The following is a 23601-nucleotide window of genomic DNA, read 5'->3' on the forward strand; positions in this document are numbered from 1 at the left end:
CTGTCATAGTAGCTGAAATTCTTCAGACTCTTAAGAACTCTATTAAGATGTGGCAACTGCACAACTGTTCTCTAAACCCATTTTAAACTAAAGACAGATGAACTACCCTGGGTTTAATTTACTATATGCTTCCCTAAAATAAGAGAAAGCTAATTTGGACTCAACTCAGTCTGATCCCTAACTAACTTCTTATAAGCTTTGGGCCATTCAGAGCTCCAGGTTTTATCAGACTTCTGATAATGTCACTAGGAACACTACGAAGCCTAGAGGCCTTTCTTCCCTAATCCTGGCGCCATGAGTTCACTTCTCCTGCTTTTCCATTTGCTAAAACATATGATGTAGCAGTGATAAGGAAGACTGTTGATAAGGCCCTAGAACACGGCAGGAAGAACAGCATACCTTGCTATACTTACCAGTGGTCTTCTTACCCACAAAGCTGTAGGGGCCTGCAGAAGGTCACTAACATGTACTGTATTTCAGTAGCTACAAAAAGGAGGCGGAGGCAAGAAAGGCCAAGACACATTCAAACAGGCTCATAACAAGCCCAAAGTCTCCTAACTTGGTAAGTTCATACTTCAAAGTCCTGTGCTTCTGCAGCATCACTATTTTAAACCAGGATTTACTAGTTTCCTATGCTAATATTACATCCTGAACAGTATGTTTATCTCACATAAATAGGATCAAGTTCCGCTTTAATCTTCTTTGCACTGCCAGAGATGACTGCATTAGGATTACTAAAACACACACAAATAGTTATTCCAGTCAACAAGCCTTAAAGCACAAAACTACGCACTTTTGCTTAGAAGTTCCACTGAGTCTACTCACAGGTAAGCATGTTTAGGATTGTACCTTTAATATCCTATGCTGTTCTGCAAGAGGCATCCAAGAGAAACTCCTCACTATCATCAATAAAGCACAGGCACTGCATCTATCTGTGCTAGTGATGAGAGCCAGTTTGGCTAGATATGCCATGAGCACAGAATCACGTCAAATGTTAACATTAAAGAAACACAATGTACAATATGAGCCTGTCGGATCACTGTCATCTTCTGATGGCTTGTGTACAGGAGGTGCTTACAAAAAAAGTACACAGCAACTTCTTGGTACACTGGCTTTGGAAATGCTCACCTAGCTTCTTTCCTTTTAAACAGCAGCATTAAATGATTATTTTCTCTCCAGCCTTTGTGGAGACTAAGGGCACAATCGTATCTTTGGTTTACACCAGCACCACGACTGCTGTACTGGCCTAAGGTGTCACTCACATGCCATAAAGCACATTTACGGCGCCTGGAGACTAAGTAGCGCTTAAGGGAAGGCCTGCACTGTCTGCTGGTGCTGAATGCAGGAGTAGTGCTTGACAAAGCAGGTAAGCTCTCACTGGGTGGCACAGGGAGGGAGGAAAAGGGATAGGGGAGGGATGGATCAGGTCCAGAAAGGGGAAGGGATCAGTGGCAGCAGTGCACATTGTATCTTATTGCCTCTCTGGGGCCTGAAAGTTCAACAAGGGACTTCTTGTACTTGCACCAGCGATTTTGCTGGTGCAGATCTAAGTGCCCCATTCCTCAGGATGGGGCTTTACCCAGGGTAAGGGGAATAATGTCCCCTTACTTCAAGGAGACCTCCAGGTTGCTTCTAGCCAGCTTAGGATGCAGCATGTGCTGTGTGACCCTGCTGAGCCAGCGCTGGTTAGGATTGGGCTGTAACAGTTGTTTTACTCCCTGCTGCTTGCTCTGAAAGCCTGAAATGTATTGTTCATCAATTCTACTTAGCCACTTATTTGCTACTAGATTTTCATGATGGTTTTATTGCTTCTTATCTTTTTCAGGCAAACCTTTTTTTTTTTTACTAGACAGTATATAAATGTTTAAAGTAAATGAAAATACGGAAATGACAAAATCACATGTGAATCAACTTCACCAGGTACAAAGAAGGCTGAGGGAGACTCCCTACAGCAATGGAATAATGTTTGTGGAATCCTTTAACTCACAGAAATGGCATGTGGCCCAGATTTCTGCACCAGACCCTGTTTCTCCAAGGCACAGAAATGTGTGCACAACATTATGCTGTTAATGTAATTTTCTAGACTACAGTCAGATATTAAATCTGACTTGGAATATGTGAAAGGGATATTCACGTAATGTTTTGTGTGAAAAACCTTTCTTCATCTCTTAATATACATGTGTCTGAAAATATCTTTACACACTATAAAGTTTACTTAAGGGGTGGATTCATTCTTTAAAAATGCTGCTAACTATCAGCTGGGTTGGACTACTGTAATATTTTAAAAAATGAATTCATTAACTAAAATCAAGGCTAAATATAAGTTAATCAATAAGCAGTGTAGTTCAAAATCACTACATGAACTAACAGTCCAATCAAAATCAAGCACTTTTACATTCCACTGATTCCAGTGAGGGAGACAAAAACACATACTAGCTCTCCTGTCAAAAACAACAGAACTTACAGTTTCCTGTTGAACTGCACCATAAAACTGAACTACAGTAAAAGTTGCAATATTGGGCACCTCCAGAACATTGTGTGTTGGCAACCTTCAGTCTCGAGAGACTATGGTATCGCGCTCTGAAAGGTGGTTTTCAAACATCGTCTAGTGTGGCTGAAAAGGCCAATTCGGGAGTAACAATCCCTTCCACACCGGGAGCAAGTACAGTCTGTCCCTGGTCTGTCTCCCTGGCTATGGGCCTTCCTTCTTTGCCTCTTAGCCTCACTCTGTTGACCAAGTGTCTCTTCAAACTGGGAAAGGCCATGCTGCACAGCCTGGCCAGGGTTTCCCACCTGTTGAGGTCCACTCCTAAGGCCTTCAGATCCCTCTTGCAGATGTCCTTGTATCGCAGCTGTGGTCTACCTGTAGGGCGCTTTCCTTGCACGAGTTCTCCATAGAGGAGATCCTTTGGGATCCGGCCATCATCCATTCTCACGACATGACCGAGCCAACACAGGCGTCTCTGTTTCAGCAGTGCACACATGCTAGGGATTCCAGCACGTTCCAGGACTGTGTTGTTATGAACTTTGTCCTGCCAGGTGATGCCGAGAATGCGTCGGAGGCAGCGCATGTGGAAAGCGTTCCGTTTCCTCTCCTGTTGTGAGCGAAGAGTCCATGACTCGCTGCAGTACAGAAGTGTACTCAGGACGCAAGCTCTGTAGACCTGGATCTTGGTATGTTCCGTCAGCTTCTTGTTGGACCAGACTCTCTTTGTGAGTCTGGAAAACGTGGTAGCTGCTTTACCGATGCGTTTGTTTAGTTCAGTATCGAGAGAAAGAGTGTCAGAGATTGTTGAGCCAAGGTACACAAAGTCATGGACAACCTCCAGTTCATGTGCAGAGATTGTAATGCAGGGAGGTGAGTCCACATCCTGAACCATGACCTGTGTTTTCTTCAGGCTGATCGTCAGTCCAAAATCTTGGCAGGCCTTGCTAAAACGATCCATGAGCTGCTGGAGATCTTTGGCAGAGTGGGTAGTGATAGCTGCATTGTCGGCAAAGAGGAAGTCACACAGACATTTCAGCTGGACTTTGGACTTTGCTCTCAGTCTGGAGAGGTTGAAGAGCTTTCCGTCTGATCTGGTCCGGAGATAGATGCCTTCTGTTGCGGTTCCAAAGGCATGCTTCAGCAGGACAGCGAAGAAAATCCCAAACAAGGTTGGTGCAAGAACACAGCCCTGCTTCACTCCGCTTCGGATGTCAAAGGGGTCTGATGTGGAGCCATCGAAGACAACAGTGCCCTTCATGTCCTTGTGGAAGGATGGGATGATGCTGAGGAGCCTGGGTGGACATCCAATCTTGGGGAGAATCTTGAAGAGGCCATCCCTGCTGACCAGGTCGAAGGCCTTCGTGAGATCTATGAAGGCTATAAAGAGTGGCTGTCGCTGTTCCCTGCATTTCTCCTGCAGTTGTCTAAGGGAGAATACCATATCAGTGGTGGACCTGTTGGCTCAGAATCCGCACTGTGATTCTGGATAAACGCTCTCTGCAAGTACCTGGAGCCTCTTTAGTGCAACTCGGGCAAACAACTTTCCTACAACGCTAAGGAGAGAGATGCCACGGTAGTTATTGCAGTCACCCCTGTCGCCTTTGTTCTTGTACAGTGTGATGATGTTTGCATCCCTCATGTCTTGAGGTACTCCACCTTCTCTCCAGCAGAGACAGAGGATTTTATGCAGCTCAGTGACGATGATCTCTTTGCAGCACTTTAGGACTTCAGCAGGGATGCTGTCTTTTCCAGGTGCCTTGCCAAAGGCAAGGGAGTCCAGGGCCACGTGAAGTTCTTCTAGGGTTGGTTCACTGTCAAGCTCCTCCAGCACAGGCAGGCACTCAATGTTGTTCAGCGCTTCTTCGGTGACTACATTTTCTCTGGAATATAGCTCAGAGTAGTGCTGCACCCAGCGTTCCATCTGCTGCATCCGATCCTGGATGACCTCGCCAGTGGCAGACTTCAGAGGGGCAATTTTCTTCTGTGTTGGACCTAGGGCCTGCTTGATACCATCATACATCCCCTTGATGTTGCCCGTGTCAGCTGCTATCTGTCTCTCGGAACAGAGCTGGAGCCAGTAGACGTTAGCACATCTCCTGGCAGTCTGTTGGACTTTGCTTCGAGCAGCTCAGAGGACCTGCAGGTTGCGCTCACTGGGACAGGCCTTGTATGCTGCTTGAGCTCTCCTCTTTCCCTCAATGACTGGTGTCAACTCCTCAGAGTGGGCTTCAAACCAGTCTGCCGTCTTGTTGGTCTTCTTGCCAAATATGGACAAGGCGTTGTTGTAAACGGCATTCTTGAAATGTTCCCATCTGTTGGATGCGTTTGCATCAACCGGGCCTGGAAGAGATTCCTCAAGCACTCGTGCAAATTCCTCCACTTTTCTCTGATCCCGGGTCTTGCTGGTATCAATGCGAGGTCTTCCTTCCTTTTTCGTGTGGTACAGTCACTTTGTTTGCAGTTTCACTCTGCTGCACACCAGGGAATGGTCGGTGTCGCAAGCAGCACCCTGATAGCTGCGCGTGATCTTGATGCTGGGAAGGCTGGAGCGTCTGGTGAGAATCAGGTCGAGCTGGTGCCAGTGCTTTGATCTTGGGTGTCTCCAGGAGACTCTATGTTGGGGCTTCGTGTTGAAGAATGTGTTGCTGACACAGAGACCGTGAAGACAGCAAAACTCTAGCAGGCGTTGGCCATTTTCGTTCATCTTCCCAGTGCCGAACTGACCTAAGCAAGTGGGCCACGAACTGTTATCAGCACCAACTCTAGCATTGAAATCGCCGAGGATGAACAATGGCTCTTTTACGGGGATCTTCTTGATAGTGGTGGCCAGGTCATCATAGAATTTGTCTTTGGCTTCTGCTGGAGACGACAGAGTCGGTGCATAAGCACTGATGAGAGTGACAGGTCCTGCTGAAGACTGGAGCTGCAGGGACAAAATTCTTTCACTTCCCACAGTAGGTGGGATGATGGATTTCAGCAGGGTATTTCTGAACGCAAAGCCAACACCATGTTCCCTGGTTTCGTTTGGTGGTTTTCCCTGCCAGAAAAATGAGAAATTTCTCTCCTTGACAGATCCGGAATCTGGCAGCCTAGTCTCTTGAAGAGCGACGATGTCCATCTGCAGTCTGCTCAGCTCCATGTCGATGACAGCTGTTTTGCGTGCGTCGTCTATTTCTTGCAGGTCATCAGAGAAGCCAGGTGTCATTGTCCTTACGTTCCAGGTGCCCAGTTTTAGGGCAGGAGTTTTTAGTTTTCTGTTGCATGGTGCAGAGTTGTCGATCCACTTGTCGGTTTTCACCCTAAACCCCACGCACCCCGTGAGGTTAACGGACCATGGCGAGGCAACACCTTACTGGCTGGGGACTGCCCAGCTTAAGACGGGCGGTAGCTGCCCAATGAGATGCAATGATCTCTCCCACCGTCGGAAGCAGCCCCTGGCGTCACGCTCTACGCCAATCGAGCGAAGACTTATAACCGGTAACTGCTGCTTCCCGTGTTGTGCCGATGCAGTTGGAGTGTCCTCTCCAGTGCGCGAAGCCTGGGTAACGAAGGTATGGAGGACAGGCTGTTACCCATGCAGCAAATCCCCCCTCTCCACGTCGCTGGAATGATCCAATGGAAAGGCAGAAGCCAATACGGTTGGTTCCAGCGGCGTCGCAGGAGTTGCCAGAGCGTGACTGTGTACAGCCACAAACTGCCTCAGGGACTCCGGCTCCTGATTTTGCCTTGAGGTTGACTCCTGAAGCCTCCTTTGCAATATGTACTTCAAAGGACACTTTTTGGGGACTGGAGCAGGGGGACATTTAGAGCACTGTTGGTGCAGGTATTTAATATTTACAAGGTCACCTTTGCCTCCTCATTTCTACATGGGGCTGTTGATAAAAGCCTGCTCCTTCCACTTCCGTTTGCACATAAATAGAAGTGAGAGTTTTGCAGAGTGATTGGAGTTGTGATTTTAAAACACCACAGATGCTGTAGGGTTTGTGTTGTGTTGGTAGATTTAGAAATGAAACTGGAAGTAGTTGTTCTGTTAGTTGCAGAAATGAAACTGGAAAAGACACTGTTTTATTACTTTCTCCTAAATTTAGCATGTGGTGCTCAATTGATAGTGCCAGCAGTTGAGTCTGTGATATCACTGACCAGGGGCAGGAGGGACCAAGCAAGGTGGGGAGGACTATTGTAGATGTATTGTGTTAAGTATCATATTTTGATCTAGTACTTAGGATTTGATTAGAGCATAATTACCAAAAAGGTTGAACATTAGTGATTTGGCATGTACCATGTGCCAGTGTGTTTTCAGATGGAAAAATGTATGCATGAATGCTGTAATGATGCAGGAGAACTGATGGGAAGCATGCAAGTACTTCCTATGTACATTTCAATTGTTCTGGATAAGGGTGTCAACTTTTTTCTTGTGGAGCTTTGTGCTTCCACATACAGTATTTATATGAGAGGAAGAAATTCAGTGACTGAAGCTTTTCCTATCATTGCTGTTACTTGCTGGAAAAAGTTGACATGAGGAATTTCTGAAGACGTAGTTGGGGAAGGGCAGAGGAAGTGAAGCTCAGAGACTTCTCCGCTAACACAACCAGTGATGTTGCCCACAGGAGCTCTCTGATGCTGCCTTTAAAATTCTTAGAGGACTTGGAGCACTGAATTTGAATGGAGCCAAACTAAGAAATTTGCCTAGGATTATTTGTTGATTTTGAAGCAGTTGTCTTTCCAGAGACAGTATGTAGCGCATCATGTATGTATGTATGTATGTATGTATGTATGTATACATGTATGTATGTATACATGTACGTATGTGGGTATCAGGAAATTGGAGAAGGACCAATGGTGAGACAAATGGGATGCAGGGGGAGGGGCAAGAGGGGCTTGTGGGTATCAGGAAATTGGAGAAGGAGCAGTGGTGAGACAAACGGGTAGATGAGCCTCATCAGCCTGGAAAGGCAGCTCATCTAAGAGAAGGAAAACTCTGATCTCAAACCTCCACTGCCTTGTGACTACATCCAGTTGTGGAAAAGGCTTCAGGAGTCCAGAACATTAGAGTTGCTGGATATGTTAATTTTTTCAGATATTTGATTATACTAAACTTCACGGATAACACTCTCCCAAACGCACTTCACTGCAATACACCAAAATACTTTCCATAACTCTTCTGTGATTTTTTTTTTTGGTCTTAGGTGTCCGTCCGTCCCCATAATGAACTCTTGCAGATGCATTTGGACGTTCTGAACTCTGGTAGCCCTTCAGAATTAAATGTCAAATGCTGTCAGTCAATAGAACAGCTAAATGTAATGGAACTTTTAGCTGTGCTGGTGTGATTCTCGATTTGTAAGCCACCTTACAAACTCTTTATTTGAAAAGTGGCATAAAAGTTCTCTAATTATACAATTAAGTACACCGTATTGTTCAAATGAAACCCCGTTATCTACACAATTTATTTACTTTGATCTATTTTTCCCATAATGTCAAAAACCTCAAAAATTCTGAGAGATCCTTCACATCCTGGTTACCAGTTTTTTGAATTATTGCCATCAGGAAGAATATGCAGGGTGATAAGAACGAGTAGATTAAAGAACAGTTTCTATCCTAGTGCAGTGTCTAGATTAAATGCGGGGGTACAGTGATATGCTGAACAGAGCTTTAGTAATGTGGTGATTGTATATGTAGTCTGTCTGACCTTGTTGTATTGTTATTTCGTTTTGGTTTTGTCTTGTTTTACCTTGCAAAAGCACCTAATTTCGTTGTACTTGTGTACATGGGTACAATGATAAATAAATTTTCTATTCTATTCCATAAGTACAGCAAACATATTACAGATCTTACAATCAATTCCTAACGTTGCTTACCTAGAACAGTGATTTTCAACCAGTGTGCCACAGCACATGGAGTGACGCAAATGGTCTGCAGGTGTGCTGTGGGAATTTGCAGGAGGGTCATTTATTATGAGGGCCATTGGGGGATGTTATTCCCCCCACTAGCAGCATGGTGTGTCTTGTCAACTATCAGCAAGCTGAAGGTGTGCCTTGACAACTTTAGCACCTAGTCAGTGTGCCCTGAGATGAAAAAGACTGAAAATCGCTGACCTAAAACCAAGTCCGAGTACTCAACTCATTCCCAAGACTTCAGCTTTGAGAGAACAATGTGACCTGAATATACTCGGATGCTCCATGATAAATGAGGATAAAATGCTAATAAAATAATAGCCCCTGCAAGGGAAATGGTAGAGCTGCTATTAGACCTCTCCTCTTGGTCCTCCTCAGCTCTTCATCTCCACAACCATGCCTTCCCCTCATCCTGTGACCATCTCCTGTTGCACCTCTCTGAAGGTCTCCGCATTTTCCCACAGCCCCCCAAGCCCTATGCACATCCTGGGCCCAGGGCGGGGTACTGTGTGCATCCCCCAGAGGTGAGGCCTACCTCTCCCCTTCTTTCTCCATCCCCTCCCACCCAGCTTCGCCTCCCCCCCTCCCGTGGGGACCTCCCTTCTCACCAGGTGCAGCGCCATGGGCAGCAGCAGCAAGAACAGCCACAGATAGAGATGGCAGCTGTTGGTGAATTTGCTCAGCTCCGGGTCGTGGTACCAGCCTCCGGTCAGCGCCGCCCATACCCCCTGCCGGAGCAGCTGCACCGCCTGAGACCCCATCGCTTCCCGCCGCAGCCGCCTCTTCCCCCGCTCACACTCCCCGCCGCGGCTTCAGGCGGTGGCTGCTGAGATGCTTCTTGGAGCCGGGCGCCTGCTGGACCTCCATGCCGGATGCTCGAAGGATTTTCCCATCGTGCATCGGGGCGCCCAGCAGCATCGCAGCCACTTCTCCTGCGAGCGCAAGGCTGGGAAGAAAAGGCGGAGCTCGGCTCGGCTCCAGCCCAAGCCTCTCTGCAGGCTGCTCCGATTCCTCTGCAGACCACGTGTGAACGCGTAGAAGAATCGTATCTACGGCACGCTGGATGCATGCAAATCCTCAAATCGTTCATGGCAAATCCTGTAAGGCTACAATCCTATCCACACTTTCCTGGGAGTAAGCCCCATTAACTATGATGGGACTTACTTCTGAGTAGACATGCATAGGAGTGGGCTCAAAGGTTACAATCCTATCCACACTTTCCTAGGAGTAAGCCCATTCGCTATGATGGGACTTACTTCTGAGTAGACATAGGATTGGGTTTTGAGGCTACAATCCTATCCACACTTTCCTGGGAGTAAACCCATTCGCTATGATGGGATTATGAGTAGACATGCATAGTAGGACTGGGCTCTAAATTGCCTCAAACATTCAAGGTCGCTTGTCCGTCTTTACATTTATGTGCCTGTCTTTGGGTGCAATCAACTTTCCAGAGGTAAGGGCAATGCAACTCCAAGGTAAGGGAACAAACATTGCCTTACCTTGAGGAGGCCTCTGTGACTGCCCCCCAACTACAGGATGCAGCACATGCCCCACTGGCACAGCTATGCCAGTGCTGAAAAGTTGGTTAGGATTGCACCCTTTCTCATGGAAAAACCCCATGTTTTTCCAACTCAGGCTACAAACCTACATACACTTACCTGGGAGTAAGTACCACTGAACTCAATGAAACTTGCTACTGAGTAGACATGCATAGGATTGCAGTCATTCAGTTGTCTTTCCCTAATAAACAGCATTATAGACTATTTATGCTACATAAGCTTACTAAGGTTAACATAGTAATAAAATTTGTTCTATTTAGAATCTTAATCTGCAATCCTAACCACACTTTCCTGAGAGTAGGACCATTGAACAAAATAGGACTTACTTTTGAATAGACTTAGTTAGGATTGTGCCCTTCGTCTGTCTCTGTATCAAACTTTCATATTTTTAAAGTACTTAAACATTGGTTGCACCTACAACAAATGGGTACTGTAAATGCAATATATGCTAGCAGAGCAATCCTAGTCATATCTATTCAAAAATAAGTCGCATTGAGTTCAGTGGAGTGTACTTCCAGGAAAGTGTGTATAGGATTGCAGCCTAAGGTTAACAGGGACACTGGAGCATTCCAATGCATATAAAGACAATAATAATAATAATAAACTTTATTTATACCCCACCCTTATCCCTAAAGGGACCCAGGGCAGCTACATACAGTACATACAGTACAGTAGTTTCCTTAGATTAGGAAGATCAAGCTCAGTGAGGTTTTGCATTTTACAATGTATCCACTAGAGGGAGCAATGGGAAATCTCTTCTAAACACTCCTAAAACATTTTGAAGGCAAAAAGAGGAAGACTTGTATTATTAGTTCTGCAATTTCACCCCACAACTTTATTTACCATTACTAATATTAATACTTTAAAATACTAATGATATGCAAATAATTTAACTTTGCTTTGGTGTGTGTGCTCTTATTGAACTCATAGATCAGATATGAATATAGATTCCCTATATGGTATGTAGTCTATAGGCCCAGTGCTAGCCGAGACTTAAAAAATAATTCCAGATGATTGAATCTAGGAAGTAGAATTAATTGCTGCTGAAGAAGATGAGCAAGCTCTGTCCTGCTCCTCATCATTAATTATGATTAATTCTCTCATCACATATTAGTCATTAATTTTACATGCACCCACTCAATTCTAGCAGGCTCCCTGTATTACCCTGGAGGCTTCAACAAGCTTTCTCTGTAAGAAGTGGCTGAAACTAGAAACTAGAAACAACAATTCTCAAAAGATAATTGAACTCAGCAGCATTCACATTTCAGAAGATTTTCTCTGTGGTTGGCAGGAGGTCTCTGTTCCAAGCCAAGACACTCTTTTGCACAGATCTAGACCCCAAAGAATACAACTGCTGAACAAAACCATTTTTGGTAAGCTAATATCCCATTTCTACACAGAAACAGTCATGATTGTATGGTATGTGCTTACCAAATACCAATCCTAACTGACAGCCTAGCCAAATTCTAAATCATATTCCCACAACTTTGACCAGAAAAGATACACTTATAGCCCAATGCTATACTGTACAAATGTACTCAAAAGTTAAGTCCCACTAAGTTCAATTTACTCTGAGGTAAGTGTGTACAGGGTGTAATTTTATACACATTATGCCTTGCTGTAGATCTGTTCTACTTCCTTATTCATAGCATAGGGCTGCAATCCTACACACTCTGAGAATAAGGTCCACTGATCAGTGGGGCTTACTTTGAGTGAACATGGATAAGTTTATGTTGTAAGGCTGCAATCTTATGCATACTTACCTTGAACTAAGTCCCACTGAACATACTGGGAGTTACTTTCAAACCAACATGCCTAGGATTGCATTGTAAGATTTTAAAAATGAGCCTATGGAAAGAAGAGATATCTATAAGTAATACATCCAAATATGTCCAGAGATTGTGGGGGGGGAGGAAATAGACAGCATGTCATACTAGGCTGAAAGTGGTTCTAGTTCTTAATCTATATCTCTGGCTCATTAGTCACTTCAGAGGCAGAGGGACAGCACAAATAAGGAATTGAGATTTTTCTTTTCCATTTTACACCCTCTAAACACAGTTTGGACCATTCCAAATCCTGTCCTTTCCAAATATTTCAACTCCCTTCTAATGCCCACTTTTTGGCCAATTAACACCCCCTCCTTTTCCAAGAACAACAGCTGTGGTGTGCAAAGAAATGAACAGAACTCCTTATCAGTTGAGCAATTAACAAGAATTTATTACTACAAACACTCCCTGCAAGTCCTCTTGTCCAGAGGCTTTCCCTCCCCAAAACTTCACAACTCAGTGGGTAAAGGTCTGAAGCCTCCAGTCCAAGTCCAATCCAATCTCTAAAGCACAGTTCAGTCTTCTGAAATAGAGTCTCTCCTCCAGCAGGATCCTGGTAGTCCAATCCTCTCCTATAGGTCCTGGTCTGTCCATGTCCTGTAGGCCTGGATCAGGTAGCTCTTGGTCAGGTTTCCTCTGGATCACGTAGCTTTACACCTTCTGAAGCTACCTTTTATCCTTGTATGTTCCATTAAGTCCAAATTAGGCTCAGGTGAGCCATCTCTTCAGTCAAAGTCCATTCAAAGTCCCATCAAGGTCAAATGAAGCTCAGGTGTCCATTGTATTGGACTCACAGAAGATCTGGCGAGGAGATAGATGTGGTATCAGCAGTGGCCCCTTTAAGGGTAAGGCCTGGGCATCCAGCAGAGTGTGCTGCACAGCTGTAGCCACTTGAAGGCAATAAGGCCCTCAGGCATAAAATCACCTGATGAAGGGAGAGTTTGGGGTGGGTAGCAGAAGGAGGAAAGACAGACTGGGTTAATGTGCGAACAGACTTTGAAAACTACTGGAGACACTAAGACTGGTGTTTGGCTGCTGTGCCCAAAACCTGCTGAGGACCAAGGGGCTGCTGTAGTGGCAGGAAGGAGGACCTCTGTAGGTTGAACAGGTGAGCTACTCCGGTGGTGGGATCCAGCAGTACTGCAGGGCAGAATCAGGGTAATTTTTTGAAGAAAGAAGGGGAGCTAATTAACTAAAAGTGGGCATAATTCTCCAGGTGGAGCTTGGAAGGGAAATCTGGCAGAACATCCATCCAGGTCTCCATTGGCCTTGACTGATTACAGTGGAGCTAGCCCTGCCCTTCCCAGAGCTGTCAAACAGCTGTCAAAACATGGAATCACTGTCAACACCACATCATCCACCTGATGATTTTCTGATCTTCCATGACAAACCCTATGTCCAAGAAACTAACAGTTGTGGCCTATGAAGTGCACCAGAGCATGTTCAGCCCAAAGTTTTGCAATAAAAGGCTCTCAGATACAGCATTCCCAATAGTTTTATTGTTTCACCTGCATAAGAAACTGCCAAAGGAACACTACTGCACCCTATGGTAACTACTGGGCCTTACCAGCTCAGGCTGCAATCCTTTCCACACTCACCTGGGAATAAACCCCATTGACTATAATGGGATGTACTTCTAAGTAGACATGAGCTCATGGATTGGACTCTCATATGTCTATGTCAATGAGATACTGTTATTAATGAGGCACTCAAATAGTTTGTTCAACTCCATTCACTGGGGTACAAACAGGCTTATGAACATGGTGTCCCCATGATGAATTCCATTGATTCACCCACACCACAGTCCTAAGCAGGTTTACTCACTGTGTTCAATGGGGCATAATAACCATTATTATTTACATGTCACCATTTAGTTATTTATTTAAATGATTTATATTCAATCTTTCTCTCTGCTGTTTACAAAGTATTAGAAGACCAGTCCCTGTGCCAAGAAGATCACAATGTAAAAAACTACACAAGGGAGCCAACAGAGGAAAGTAAAGGCAGAGATAAACTGGGGAAGAGTATGCAAGTGAGAGACTTCAAGGTTAGTGTGTGTGGGATTGTAGCTCTACACTGTGAATAAGGAAGCAGGATTGGAACAGTTCTTAGGCTGTAATCCTATCCACATTTATCTGGGATTAAGCCACACTGACTATAATGGGGCTTACTTCTGAATAGACGTGCATAGGCGTGGACTCTTAGGGCCCAATCTTATCCAATTTTCCAGCACCATTGCAGCTGCAATGCAGCTCCAAGGTAAGGGAACAGATGTTAAGGAGGCCTGTGTGACTCTTGCCCCACCACAAGATGCAGTGCATGCCCCATGGGTACAGCTGCACTGGCACTGGAAAATTGGATAGGATTGGGCCCTTAATCTCCAGAATAAGCGTGATAAACTGGACCAGTTTAACTGGTCATTTTGAACACCACTAGTCAGATGTGCTGCACTTGTACCAAAGAGGAAATATCATATAGGACATATAACAAATGTTCACAGACTTGCAAATGAGTTAGCAACATGTAGGGTGTTTGTTTTTTGTTTTGTTTTTAAAGGCGCCATGTCTTTGTAACATCTGTACTGTCAAGCAGAATTCCAGTTGAGGGATCTGGACTTCAGGATTTCTGACAGATAAAAATGGTCAAAAACCATTCTGTTAGCAGCAGATCCATATACGTATTTTGCTGTATAAAAGAACATAAGAACTGTGCTGGATCAAGTCCGGGGCCCATCTAGTCCAGCTTCCTGTATCTCACAGCGGCCCACCAGATGCACAAACAAGATCCCAAGATACTTGCATCTCACTGCCACCTCCCTGCATCTAGCATTCTATGTGCACTCACACCCCCCAGCAAAGACACCAGATTGCAGTTGGGTTGAACTTGTGCTACTTTATTAAACACAGTACTGTACCAATTTTTAATGCATGAAACCTACTGAATGTACCTGTAGGTATATTGTAAATAGAGATCATGACAAAGTAGGGCTTTAGAATGGAGGCAAAAAAAATGTTTAGGTCTTTCTGAAATAAAGTAGTTTAGAATACATGTTTCCATGGTCTATACCAGGGTTCTCCAAACTTTTTGACCAGAGGGCCGCATCAAATATCTGGTACGGTGTTGGGGGCTGGAAAAAAAATTTAAATATAAAATTTATATAAATAAATGAGAAATGGAACTGAGATGAGTGAATAAATGAATGAATGGGCTCATTCCTTCAAACTCTCTGGCCCTTAGAACACTCTCCAGACGCAACCAGAGCACAGTTCCAGTCATGTTTGGCCAAGTGGGCCAGAGGCTTTCAGGGGACAAGAGGCTGGCCGCAAGCCGAATAGAGGCTTGCTGCAGGCCACATCTGGCCCCTGGGCTGGGGTTTGGAGACCCCTGTCTATACCACTGACCCCCAACTTGGGTATGTTTACCTCCAGGGGTACTTGCTAGGACCTTTAGGGTTACTTGAGAAAGAAGTGAATAATGGTGGAAAAAATGGAAAAGTCTGTAATATAATGCCTTGTGGGACTGGCAAGGCAGGAAGGGAGGCAGCTAGGTGGCTGTGAAAGCCCCACCAACTGCTAGCTTTTGGTCATCAAACTGTGTATTATCAGATCTGGATCAGTAGTTGAAAACACATAAATTGAAACAGCAATTATATTAATTACAAACATTTTGTTAGTTGTACAGTTTATGTTGTACAGTTGTACAGTTAGGGGTACAGTTTATGGAAAAGGCCTATGAAGGGGTATGCATATGAAAAAATGCTGGGAACCACTGACATAAGGCTGTGCCAGTGTTTCTCAAACTGTAGGTTGGGACCCACTAGGTGGGTCGTGAGCCAATTTCAGGTGGGTCCCCATTCATTTCAATATTTTATTTTTAATAGATTAGACTTGATGCTCCCATGGTCTGTGACAGCATTTGGGCAAATGTGACAGACCTGTACTTTGAACAAGCTACTATGTATATTCTTTTAACAATGATAGTTGCTCCTGGGTAAGTGTGGGTGGGATAGCAGCCTAGGATTGTGAAAAATTTTCCTGCTTGCTGATGTCACCTCTGTTCATGACATCGCTTCTGGTGGGTCCTGACAGACTCTCATTCTCAAAAGTGGGTCCCGGTGCTCAATGTGGGAGAAGCACTGGGCGATGCTATGCAGTGAAGGTCAGCGACGGAAGCTGGAAAGAGGGCAACGCCAAACCCCCCCCCTTCTGTGTGAAGCCTCCCGAGGGCTGCCAGAGCAGCTACACCCACGGCTCCCAAGCTGTGCTTGTGTGTAATATCACTCTGCGAGGGGTCGTCGTGAGCAGCAGCCCAGGGCTTTCGTCCCCTCGTCCTGCTTGGCCGGCGCCGGCTGCAACTCGAGTTCCAGCAGCCTGCTTGTGCTTTAGCTCATTTAATGCCAAATATTCTGCTGGCACGAGGGCGCAGTGGGTGGAAACGGCCTGCCCAGGGGTGCGCAAGGGGGAAGCCCCGGGGCTGTGCCGCGGCCGCAGGAGCTTCCCATCCACCCTCCCTCGACTCTCAGAAGACCAAAGGCAGCGCAGCGCAGCGCTGCCCTTCACCGCCTCTCGTTCCCGGAGCCTTCCGAGAGCGCAGCGCGCTGCGAGCGCCCGCCCTCCTGCTCTGGGCGCCGCTTCGCCGGGGCGGAGGCAGGCAGGCACCTGCACAGCTTCACTCTTTGACCCCCTCCGGGGGCCGGGGCTCGCGCGTCACGTGCCCCGGTCGGCCAATCCGGGCCAGCGAGGAGTTGCTGGAGAGCTGCGCCCGGCGGAGTCGGCCAGGAAGAGTGAGCGGCGAGTGGCGGCGCCTGTTCTGCTGCGGACCGAGACCCCCTCGGTCCCGGGCGAGGCTCCGCCGTCGGAAGCTTCTGGCGCCTGACCTGTGGCCGCCCCCGGCTCTTCTCACCTGCCCTGCAGCTCCCCTGTGCCGCCTCCAGCCCTCTCCGCTCTGCGTCCCTCTGGCGCTTGCCTGGACCAGCTTCTCCTCCTCGGTGTATTCTCAGGCCGGGCAGGGGGTGCAGCCTCTTCCACGCCTTACCCCAGACCATTGCAACCTCCCTGCCTTTCCTGACCCCCCCCCCTTGTCCCCCTGGCTTCTCTTTCTGCTCCTTAGGGCCCAACTGGTTTGTGCATCTCCCTGTGCTCAGCTTCTGTGACCCCCTACCCTGCTCCCCCCAAAATTGTCTCCTCCCCTGCCCCGCTTCCCCTCTCCAGATTTGTCTCCTCGCCTGCCCTGCTTCCCCTCCCCTCCAGGAATTGTCTTCTCCCCTGCCCCACTCCCTCCTCCTTCCCCTCCCCTCCAGGAATTGTCTCCTCCCCTGCCCCGCTTCCCCTCCTCCCCAATCGGCTCCTCCCCTGCCCCGCTTCCCCTCCCCCCCAGTTGGCTCCTCCCCTGCCCCGCTTCCCCTCCCCAGAATTGTCTCCTCGCCTGCCCCGCTTCCCCTCCCCTCCAGGAATTGTCTCCTCCCCTACCCCACTTCCTCTCCCCCCCAATCGTCTCCTCCCCTACCCCACTACCTCTCCCCCCAATCGTCTCCTCCCCTACCCCACTTCCTCTCCCCCCCTGGAATTGTCTCCTCCCATTACCCCGCTCTTCTCCCTCCCCCAATCATCTCCTCAACCTCACCCAAATTTCCCACCATTGCCATGCTGCTTTTTTCCCTCAGGGCCTCCTTTCTTGCATGTTCTCTACCACTGCCCTTAAGCTGGGCTAAAACAGTGAGGAGTAAGTTTCCTACCTGGTTTCCCTGATCTTTCCCAATGCTGAAGTTGAAATTGATGTGGTTAGTGCCACTGCCTTGACCATGGCTTTACTGAGCTCCGAGGGAGTGACTGAAGGGACTTTGGGCACCAGTGGCGTGTCCTGCCCACTGTGGACTGTGTTGTATGACTATGAAGCAACTGGAGAAGATGAGCTGAGCTTGCGGCGGGGAGAAGTGGTCGAAGTTCTCTCTAAAGATGCAGCAGTCTCCGGAGATGATGGCTGGTGGGCAGGCAAAATCCGCCACTGCCTAGGCATTTTCCCAGCCAACTATGTGACTTACCAACCAGGACGTTACCAACATCCTCAGTTAGGAGTGTTGGACAAGTCTGGCCAAAGCCTAACAGTAAGTGATGGGCATCCTGCAAGTGGTGGAGGCCATCTGGATTCTCTAGAAGAGATTAACTTTCAGCATCTGGAACTTCAGGAAGTCATTGGAGTTGGGGGCTTTGGCAAAGTTTACAGAGCTATATGGAAGGGCCAGGAAGTGGCAGTGAAAGCAGCCCGGCAGGACCCAGATGAGGACATTATGGCCACTGCAGAGAGTGTGAAGCAAGAGGCGAAACTGTTCTCCATGTTGAAACATCCAAACATCATTGAGCTTCATGGTGTAAGTTTGCAGGAACCCAACCTTTGCCTGGTTATGGAGTTTGCAAGGGGAGGACCTCTCAACAGAGCTTTGTCTGGGGCATCCCCAGCCACGGGTGGGAGCCATTGGGGCCGTCGCATACCACCTCATACCCTGGTCAACTGGGCAGTACAGATAGCTCGTGGAATGTTATACCTACACGAAGAAGCCATAGTTTCCATCCTTCACAGAGACCTCAAGTCGAGCAATAGTAAGTATTTGGACCTGGGTGGTTTGTTTTTTGTTTTTACTTTTAAGAAGTTGCATTTGTTAAGCATATGTTCTGATTTTAGCCTCAGATTAGTTTAAAACAACTCATTCTTGTTTAGTGTCGACCACTTAGCTGCATAAGTGTAACAAATATCTTTGGAAAAAGCTACAAAAAGCATCCTGTGCTCTTTACGTGACTGCTCTGGCATAAAGTTTGATGGGGGTGGATGACAATAGGTTGTTGAGATGGCCCAAATAGTAGTGGATGTGTGTATAAAGAAAGCCAATCCCTACCATTTCGAATGGAGAAAGGAAGAAATGAACAACTTATCAAATACTGGAAGTGACCCTTCCCCCCATGCAATGAATAGTGTGCAGTAGTGAAACACTCTGAGAACTGATGTTGTAACCCAGTTTGCTAAAGCATCCATGTTTCAAGGCCCAGCCTGTCTGGAACAGTGTATTCTAGTTCAGGGGTGTCAAACAAGGCCTGTGGACTGAATGCGGCACCTGGAAACAATTTATCTGGCCCCCATAATAATTGGGCTGTCTCATATCTTGAAAATATGAACCAGATTTGCACACTTTCTCTTCTGTCATTTACAGCTAATGAGTTTCTTTGTGAGAACAGAGTGCTTATATCTGGCCATCATCTGCTTAATGATATCATTTTCTGCTTAATGATGTCACTTCCGGCCCTCAGCAGTCACCATGAATGCTAGCTTAGGCCTTTGGTATGAAACAAGTTTGACACCCCTACTCAAGAAGAAGAAAGTATTTTTTCTCCTTTCTGGTCTGGTGACTTTTGAGTCTTTATCTTCCAAGTGATCTCCATTAACATTGTCTCTTCCAATTGTTTGTTTTGTCCTATCTCCAGTGTTTTGGATTTATCTTCCATCTTCTTTGCTCTTTTGTTGATCCTTTCCTGTTTGTTGAGTATTAGACTCATTTGTCTGTTGAATTAAGATTTCCAGGCTAATTTGGATTTGTAAATATCGATTTACTTGTTGCTTTCCCATTTCCAGTACTTTTTCCATAATCCTTTGTTTTTTCTCATGTGATTCGGATATAACATCTTTAAGTTGCACACTAAGATCATTTAGTTGTGTAGTTAACGCATCCAAACTAGATTGAACCCGCAGATATTGATTTGTTTGTTGCTGTCCCATCGCCACAAATTTCTCTATATTGTCTTGTATTATCTGCTTCTATTCTTTCCCTTTTGGTTCCTCTTGTGTTAGTTTTCCCAAGCTGGACTCTGGAGCAGAAGAGCTCCTAACTTTCTCCTTTTCCTGTCACCCTTTTTCTTCCTTCTTATATCTTCTTTCTTCTTACTTCACTTGTCAAGTCCTGTTCTTGCCCTTGTAGTCTCTTTTTTTAGTCCACTAGTTGTCCCTGATGTTCTTATTTCTGTTTAGATCTTATTTCTGTTATTTATATTTGTTTCTATGTCAACCACATTCTTTTCCAAGCGATAATCAAAGGAATGTAAACTATCAACCACTTTTGCAAAACAAAAAAAATGCAGGTCTCCAGCCACTCTCCACAGGCACTCCACAAGCTCTGCACAGGAAAATGAAACTGAACACTCCACAACAATAATTGTATTCTAAGACGGTTAATTTGTAATCCAACGAATTTTAGATTTATAAAGTTAGAGTTATGCACTCATATTTCCACAACAAGCTCAGCAGATCTCCTCCAAAGCTTCTTCTCACATCAACAAACAAATAAACAGAGAAAACTTCCCCCTCCTTCCTCTTCTCCCAGGAGGGGAAAGCCTGTCCCTCCTTCTCTGGAGCAAAAGCTTCATCAGGCAGTCAATTAGTCAATTAATGCCAGACACACACAAGGAAACAACACTCACTTGCTTCTTTCAACTTCCTTCCCTGCTTGGAGCCTTCAGCTTAATTTCAACATTGAATCCTCACCATCACCGACATCGATGGCTGGGTTCCCTTGGAGAAAAAACAGTCCCTGGCTGGACCCTTCTTCTCTGAAACCGTACACTATCTGTAGGATCAAGGCCTCTCCTGACCACTGATCCTTGGATCTCATCAGACTCATGATTCTGGGAAGAAATAGCGTGTTTTCCAAGAGCTTTCCAGGAGCTCAGAAAAACATGGCTACTCAGCCACCTCAGGCCCCTTCCCCTTCCAGGTCAAGCCTTACATTTTAAGGGTGTCCACCTCTCCAAGACTATGTTCCTCCTTCTTTATAATCATATAAGTAACCATAGATGTTAAATTTTGTGTATGTTTACTTGGGAATAAGTTCCACTGGGTTTGATGGGATTCATTCTCATGTGTTTATGTCTGTTTTTTTCACACATTATCCATGAGATTCACTGTTGTTGTTCTCCACTTTAAATATTGGTGGGGTACTAAACAATTCCCTGTACTATTTTATGTCTGTAGGCATATGGTGCTGTGTTCTGTAGGAGCTTTTTGTACTGCTACTAGGCCAACAGTTGAATTTCAAACCCCCCCCCCATCATAATTGGATTTACACACTCATCTGGCCATGAAGTCCTTTGTTTTTTACAACACTTGGTTGAATGAAGTTTTCGTGATGAGAAATGCAGCCTGAGGAATCTGCTGTTCTACAAACAAACAGTGTGGCAGCTTTCCCACATGAAATTTTTTCATGGTTTGGTGCAGAAATGAGAGCATGGGAAGAGTAGCACACCAAAAAAACTACTACAAGTTTGCAATGTCTTCACAGTCAGTTGTAGAACTGTGCCACCCATGTTAGACTGAGGGACTAGCTCAGTTAACATTTGAATGAGCATACTGCAGGTCTTGAATGAGGATAGTTGCAGCTATGTGTGGATGGTATCCACAGGTGTCCCCCTGTATCCACTGACTTACTTATCTGTAGCTCTATGCCCCCCACCCATTACTTATCTATAAAAGGAGACCCTGTTCTTACTGTAGTGTCAAGCACTAATTTCTGTTGCAACCTATTATAGAAGAGGAAGGCTTCCTGTTAGCGTTCTCTTAGTCTCCCTCCTCTAGTGTTCTGGATGGCTGCTTCTAGTATTCTATAACAGGCTACAGTGGAAGAGATATGAGGGCTTAGTGCCATAGTAACAATAGGTTCCCCATTTTATCAGCAGATTTGGTATCCGTGGGGGGAGCAAAAATTTTCCCCCCATGGATACAGTGGAGCACCTGTACAGGATGCAGCCTGTCAGTACTTCAATACCTAATTTATACTCTGTGAAGAATTGATCAGTTCTTGGTAGGACAGAGAGAAAGAGAAGGAGCTTAGAACCAAGCTTTGGCAAAGCAAAGTGAAGATTAGTGTCATGAAAGAGGAGGGGGACTTCTAGCGACCACCTGCTGATCCAGGGCAGTGATGCCTAGTACCAAGCACTCACTCCCTTCCTGTCCTCCACTCTTCCAATCAGTTTCAGTTTAATGTGCAGCTTGGTGGGACCAGACCTGGTAGATCTAGTCGGCTGCCACCTGCCCAAGAGATCTGGTTCCCAGAGGGGTTCTTTGGGCAAAACCCCTCCCAAAGAAGGGGTTGTTAAAATGTGCTCACTCTGCTAGTAGTACCTGCAGAGCAGGGAGGCTGACAAATTCACTGTTCCCAGAGCATGGCAGAGGTTTTAAGCAAAAAAAAGATTTATTAAGAGATGGGAAAAGAACGATTTAAACAGACTTGGCTTCTTATGAATAAACGTACCCTGAATCTGCAGATAAGCTGCGGGGAAGCTTTCACGGGCAGGCTAAGAGCTTGGATCCCAACTTGACCTAGCATAAGCTGAGGTAACTAAGAGCTCCCAGTGTCTGAAGGACAAACTAACATAAACAAAACCTGATGCTCCTGGCAGACAGTCTTTCTGAACCTGGGGCTCTCCCCAGCAGCCTCTCACTCTGCTCACGAACAAGTGGGCTCTCCCTGAATTGCCAAGGCTGAAGCACCAGAAGAGAGAGAGAAAATCTCCTTAATCCTGGTGTTTCTTTTCCCTGGCCTCGCTTCCCCAGCTCTCCAATTAGCTGGTTCCGCTTTGAACCTCAGATATTGGAGGGAAAATGAAGTACCTGAGAAGTGGAGGGGAAATCCTCCACAGAAACCACAACTGTTAACTATTTCATCACAATTAGATTGAAAATAATAATTTTGTATGTTGATTGGCTCCTCTTATGCTTCCTTTTTGATGTCATGTTCAGATAGGAGGAGGAAAATTATTGGGAGCATTAGCCGTGAAATCTTGCATGCTTCAGTATCGGTCACATGCAAAGTCAACAGAAGAGTTTCCTTGCACCGTTGAATACTCTTTGAAAAGTAATGAGGGAAAATTATGCCTGTTCTGGAAAACAGGGGAGTTTAAGATCTGGCATTTTGCATTAATTTCGAACTATATAATGTGTAGTGTGATGAATAGTGTGTACATCAGCTTGTTGCAGTTAACAGTTGTAAACATTTTCTCATCATGAGGACCGAAAGTCATATCAGTTTTACTTTGGCTAGTAAGACCATTTTTATGCCTACTTTTATATTTACATTGGCAGGCTACACTATGCACATATATACACAAAGGGAAACACATACTCCCGTCCCCCCACACACTCACATAAAGTACATAGAGTTCTTCTTTTATTTGGTTGGGTGCTACCACAGCTGGAAGGAGTTAAACTAGGTCCTACCTATGTAGTTTAAGCTTGTACACCCATCTGATATGGTCCATGAATATGGGGCTGAGGTTTGTACATAAGTAATAATATAATAGGATTACGAGAGAGATGCAAGAAGCCCTCAGAAGAGTGAAATAAGTCTTATTTAACGCTTCTGAGTAAATGGCAAGTACAAGGGAGACATTGAACATTTGTTGCTCTGTGAAGCTTATTATCATTTGCAAGTCCAGTTGAAGCTGCATTATTTCAGAAAAGAACAAATATTCTTGAGCTGAAGATCTAATTGCACTTCTAACTGAGAAATAAGTCCCAAAAATATCAGTGTTTCACCCATGTTTAGGAGAGAACTGTAAGGTAACACAAATGATGGTGGAAGGCATGCTACAGTTAATCTTTCCCCATAAAGGATTGCTCATACGCTGTGTGCTTACCTGCTCTGTCTTAAACACATCTGCTTGGACATGTGTTCTGTTGATTCCTCTTTTTTTTGGTGAACATGTTTGGCATCTTATTTTCTAAAGTTTCTGAAGGGTTGTCAAAACATGCCCCAGTTGCGCTTTAGCCTTAGCATAAAGGTTTCCCTGATTAATTGCTAA

General features: G+C 45.6%; 2 protein-coding genes across 2 annotated transcripts in view; one reads left to right on the forward strand and one right to left on the reverse strand.

Moving 5' to 3' along the window:
- The window catches only part of PCNX2 (pecanex 2), a 150043-nt gene extending 140903 nt beyond the window's left edge, over nt 1-9140 (reverse strand). The window contains exon 1 of the mRNA XM_066611442.1: nt 8988-9140. Coding sequence (XP_066467539.1) covers nt 8988-9140 — 153 coding nt within the window. The remainder of the gene's footprint in view (nt 1-8987) is intronic.
- Nucleotides 9141-17564: 8424 nt separating this feature from the next.
- The window catches only part of MAP3K21 (mitogen-activated protein kinase kinase kinase 21), a 46082-nt gene continuing 40045 nt past the window's right edge, over nt 17565-23601 (forward strand). Inside the window, exon 1 of the mRNA XM_066611443.1 lies at nt 17565-18360. Coding sequence (XP_066467540.1) covers nt 17565-18360 — 796 coding nt within the window. The remainder of the gene's footprint in view (nt 18361-23601) is intronic.

The sequence above is a fragment of the Tiliqua scincoides genome, chromosome 1 (genome assembly GCF_035046505.1).
Source record: "Tiliqua scincoides isolate rTilSci1 chromosome 1, rTilSci1.hap2, whole genome shotgun sequence".
NCBI classification, from domain to species: Eukaryota; Metazoa; Chordata; class Lepidosauria; order Squamata; family Scincidae; genus Tiliqua; species Tiliqua scincoides.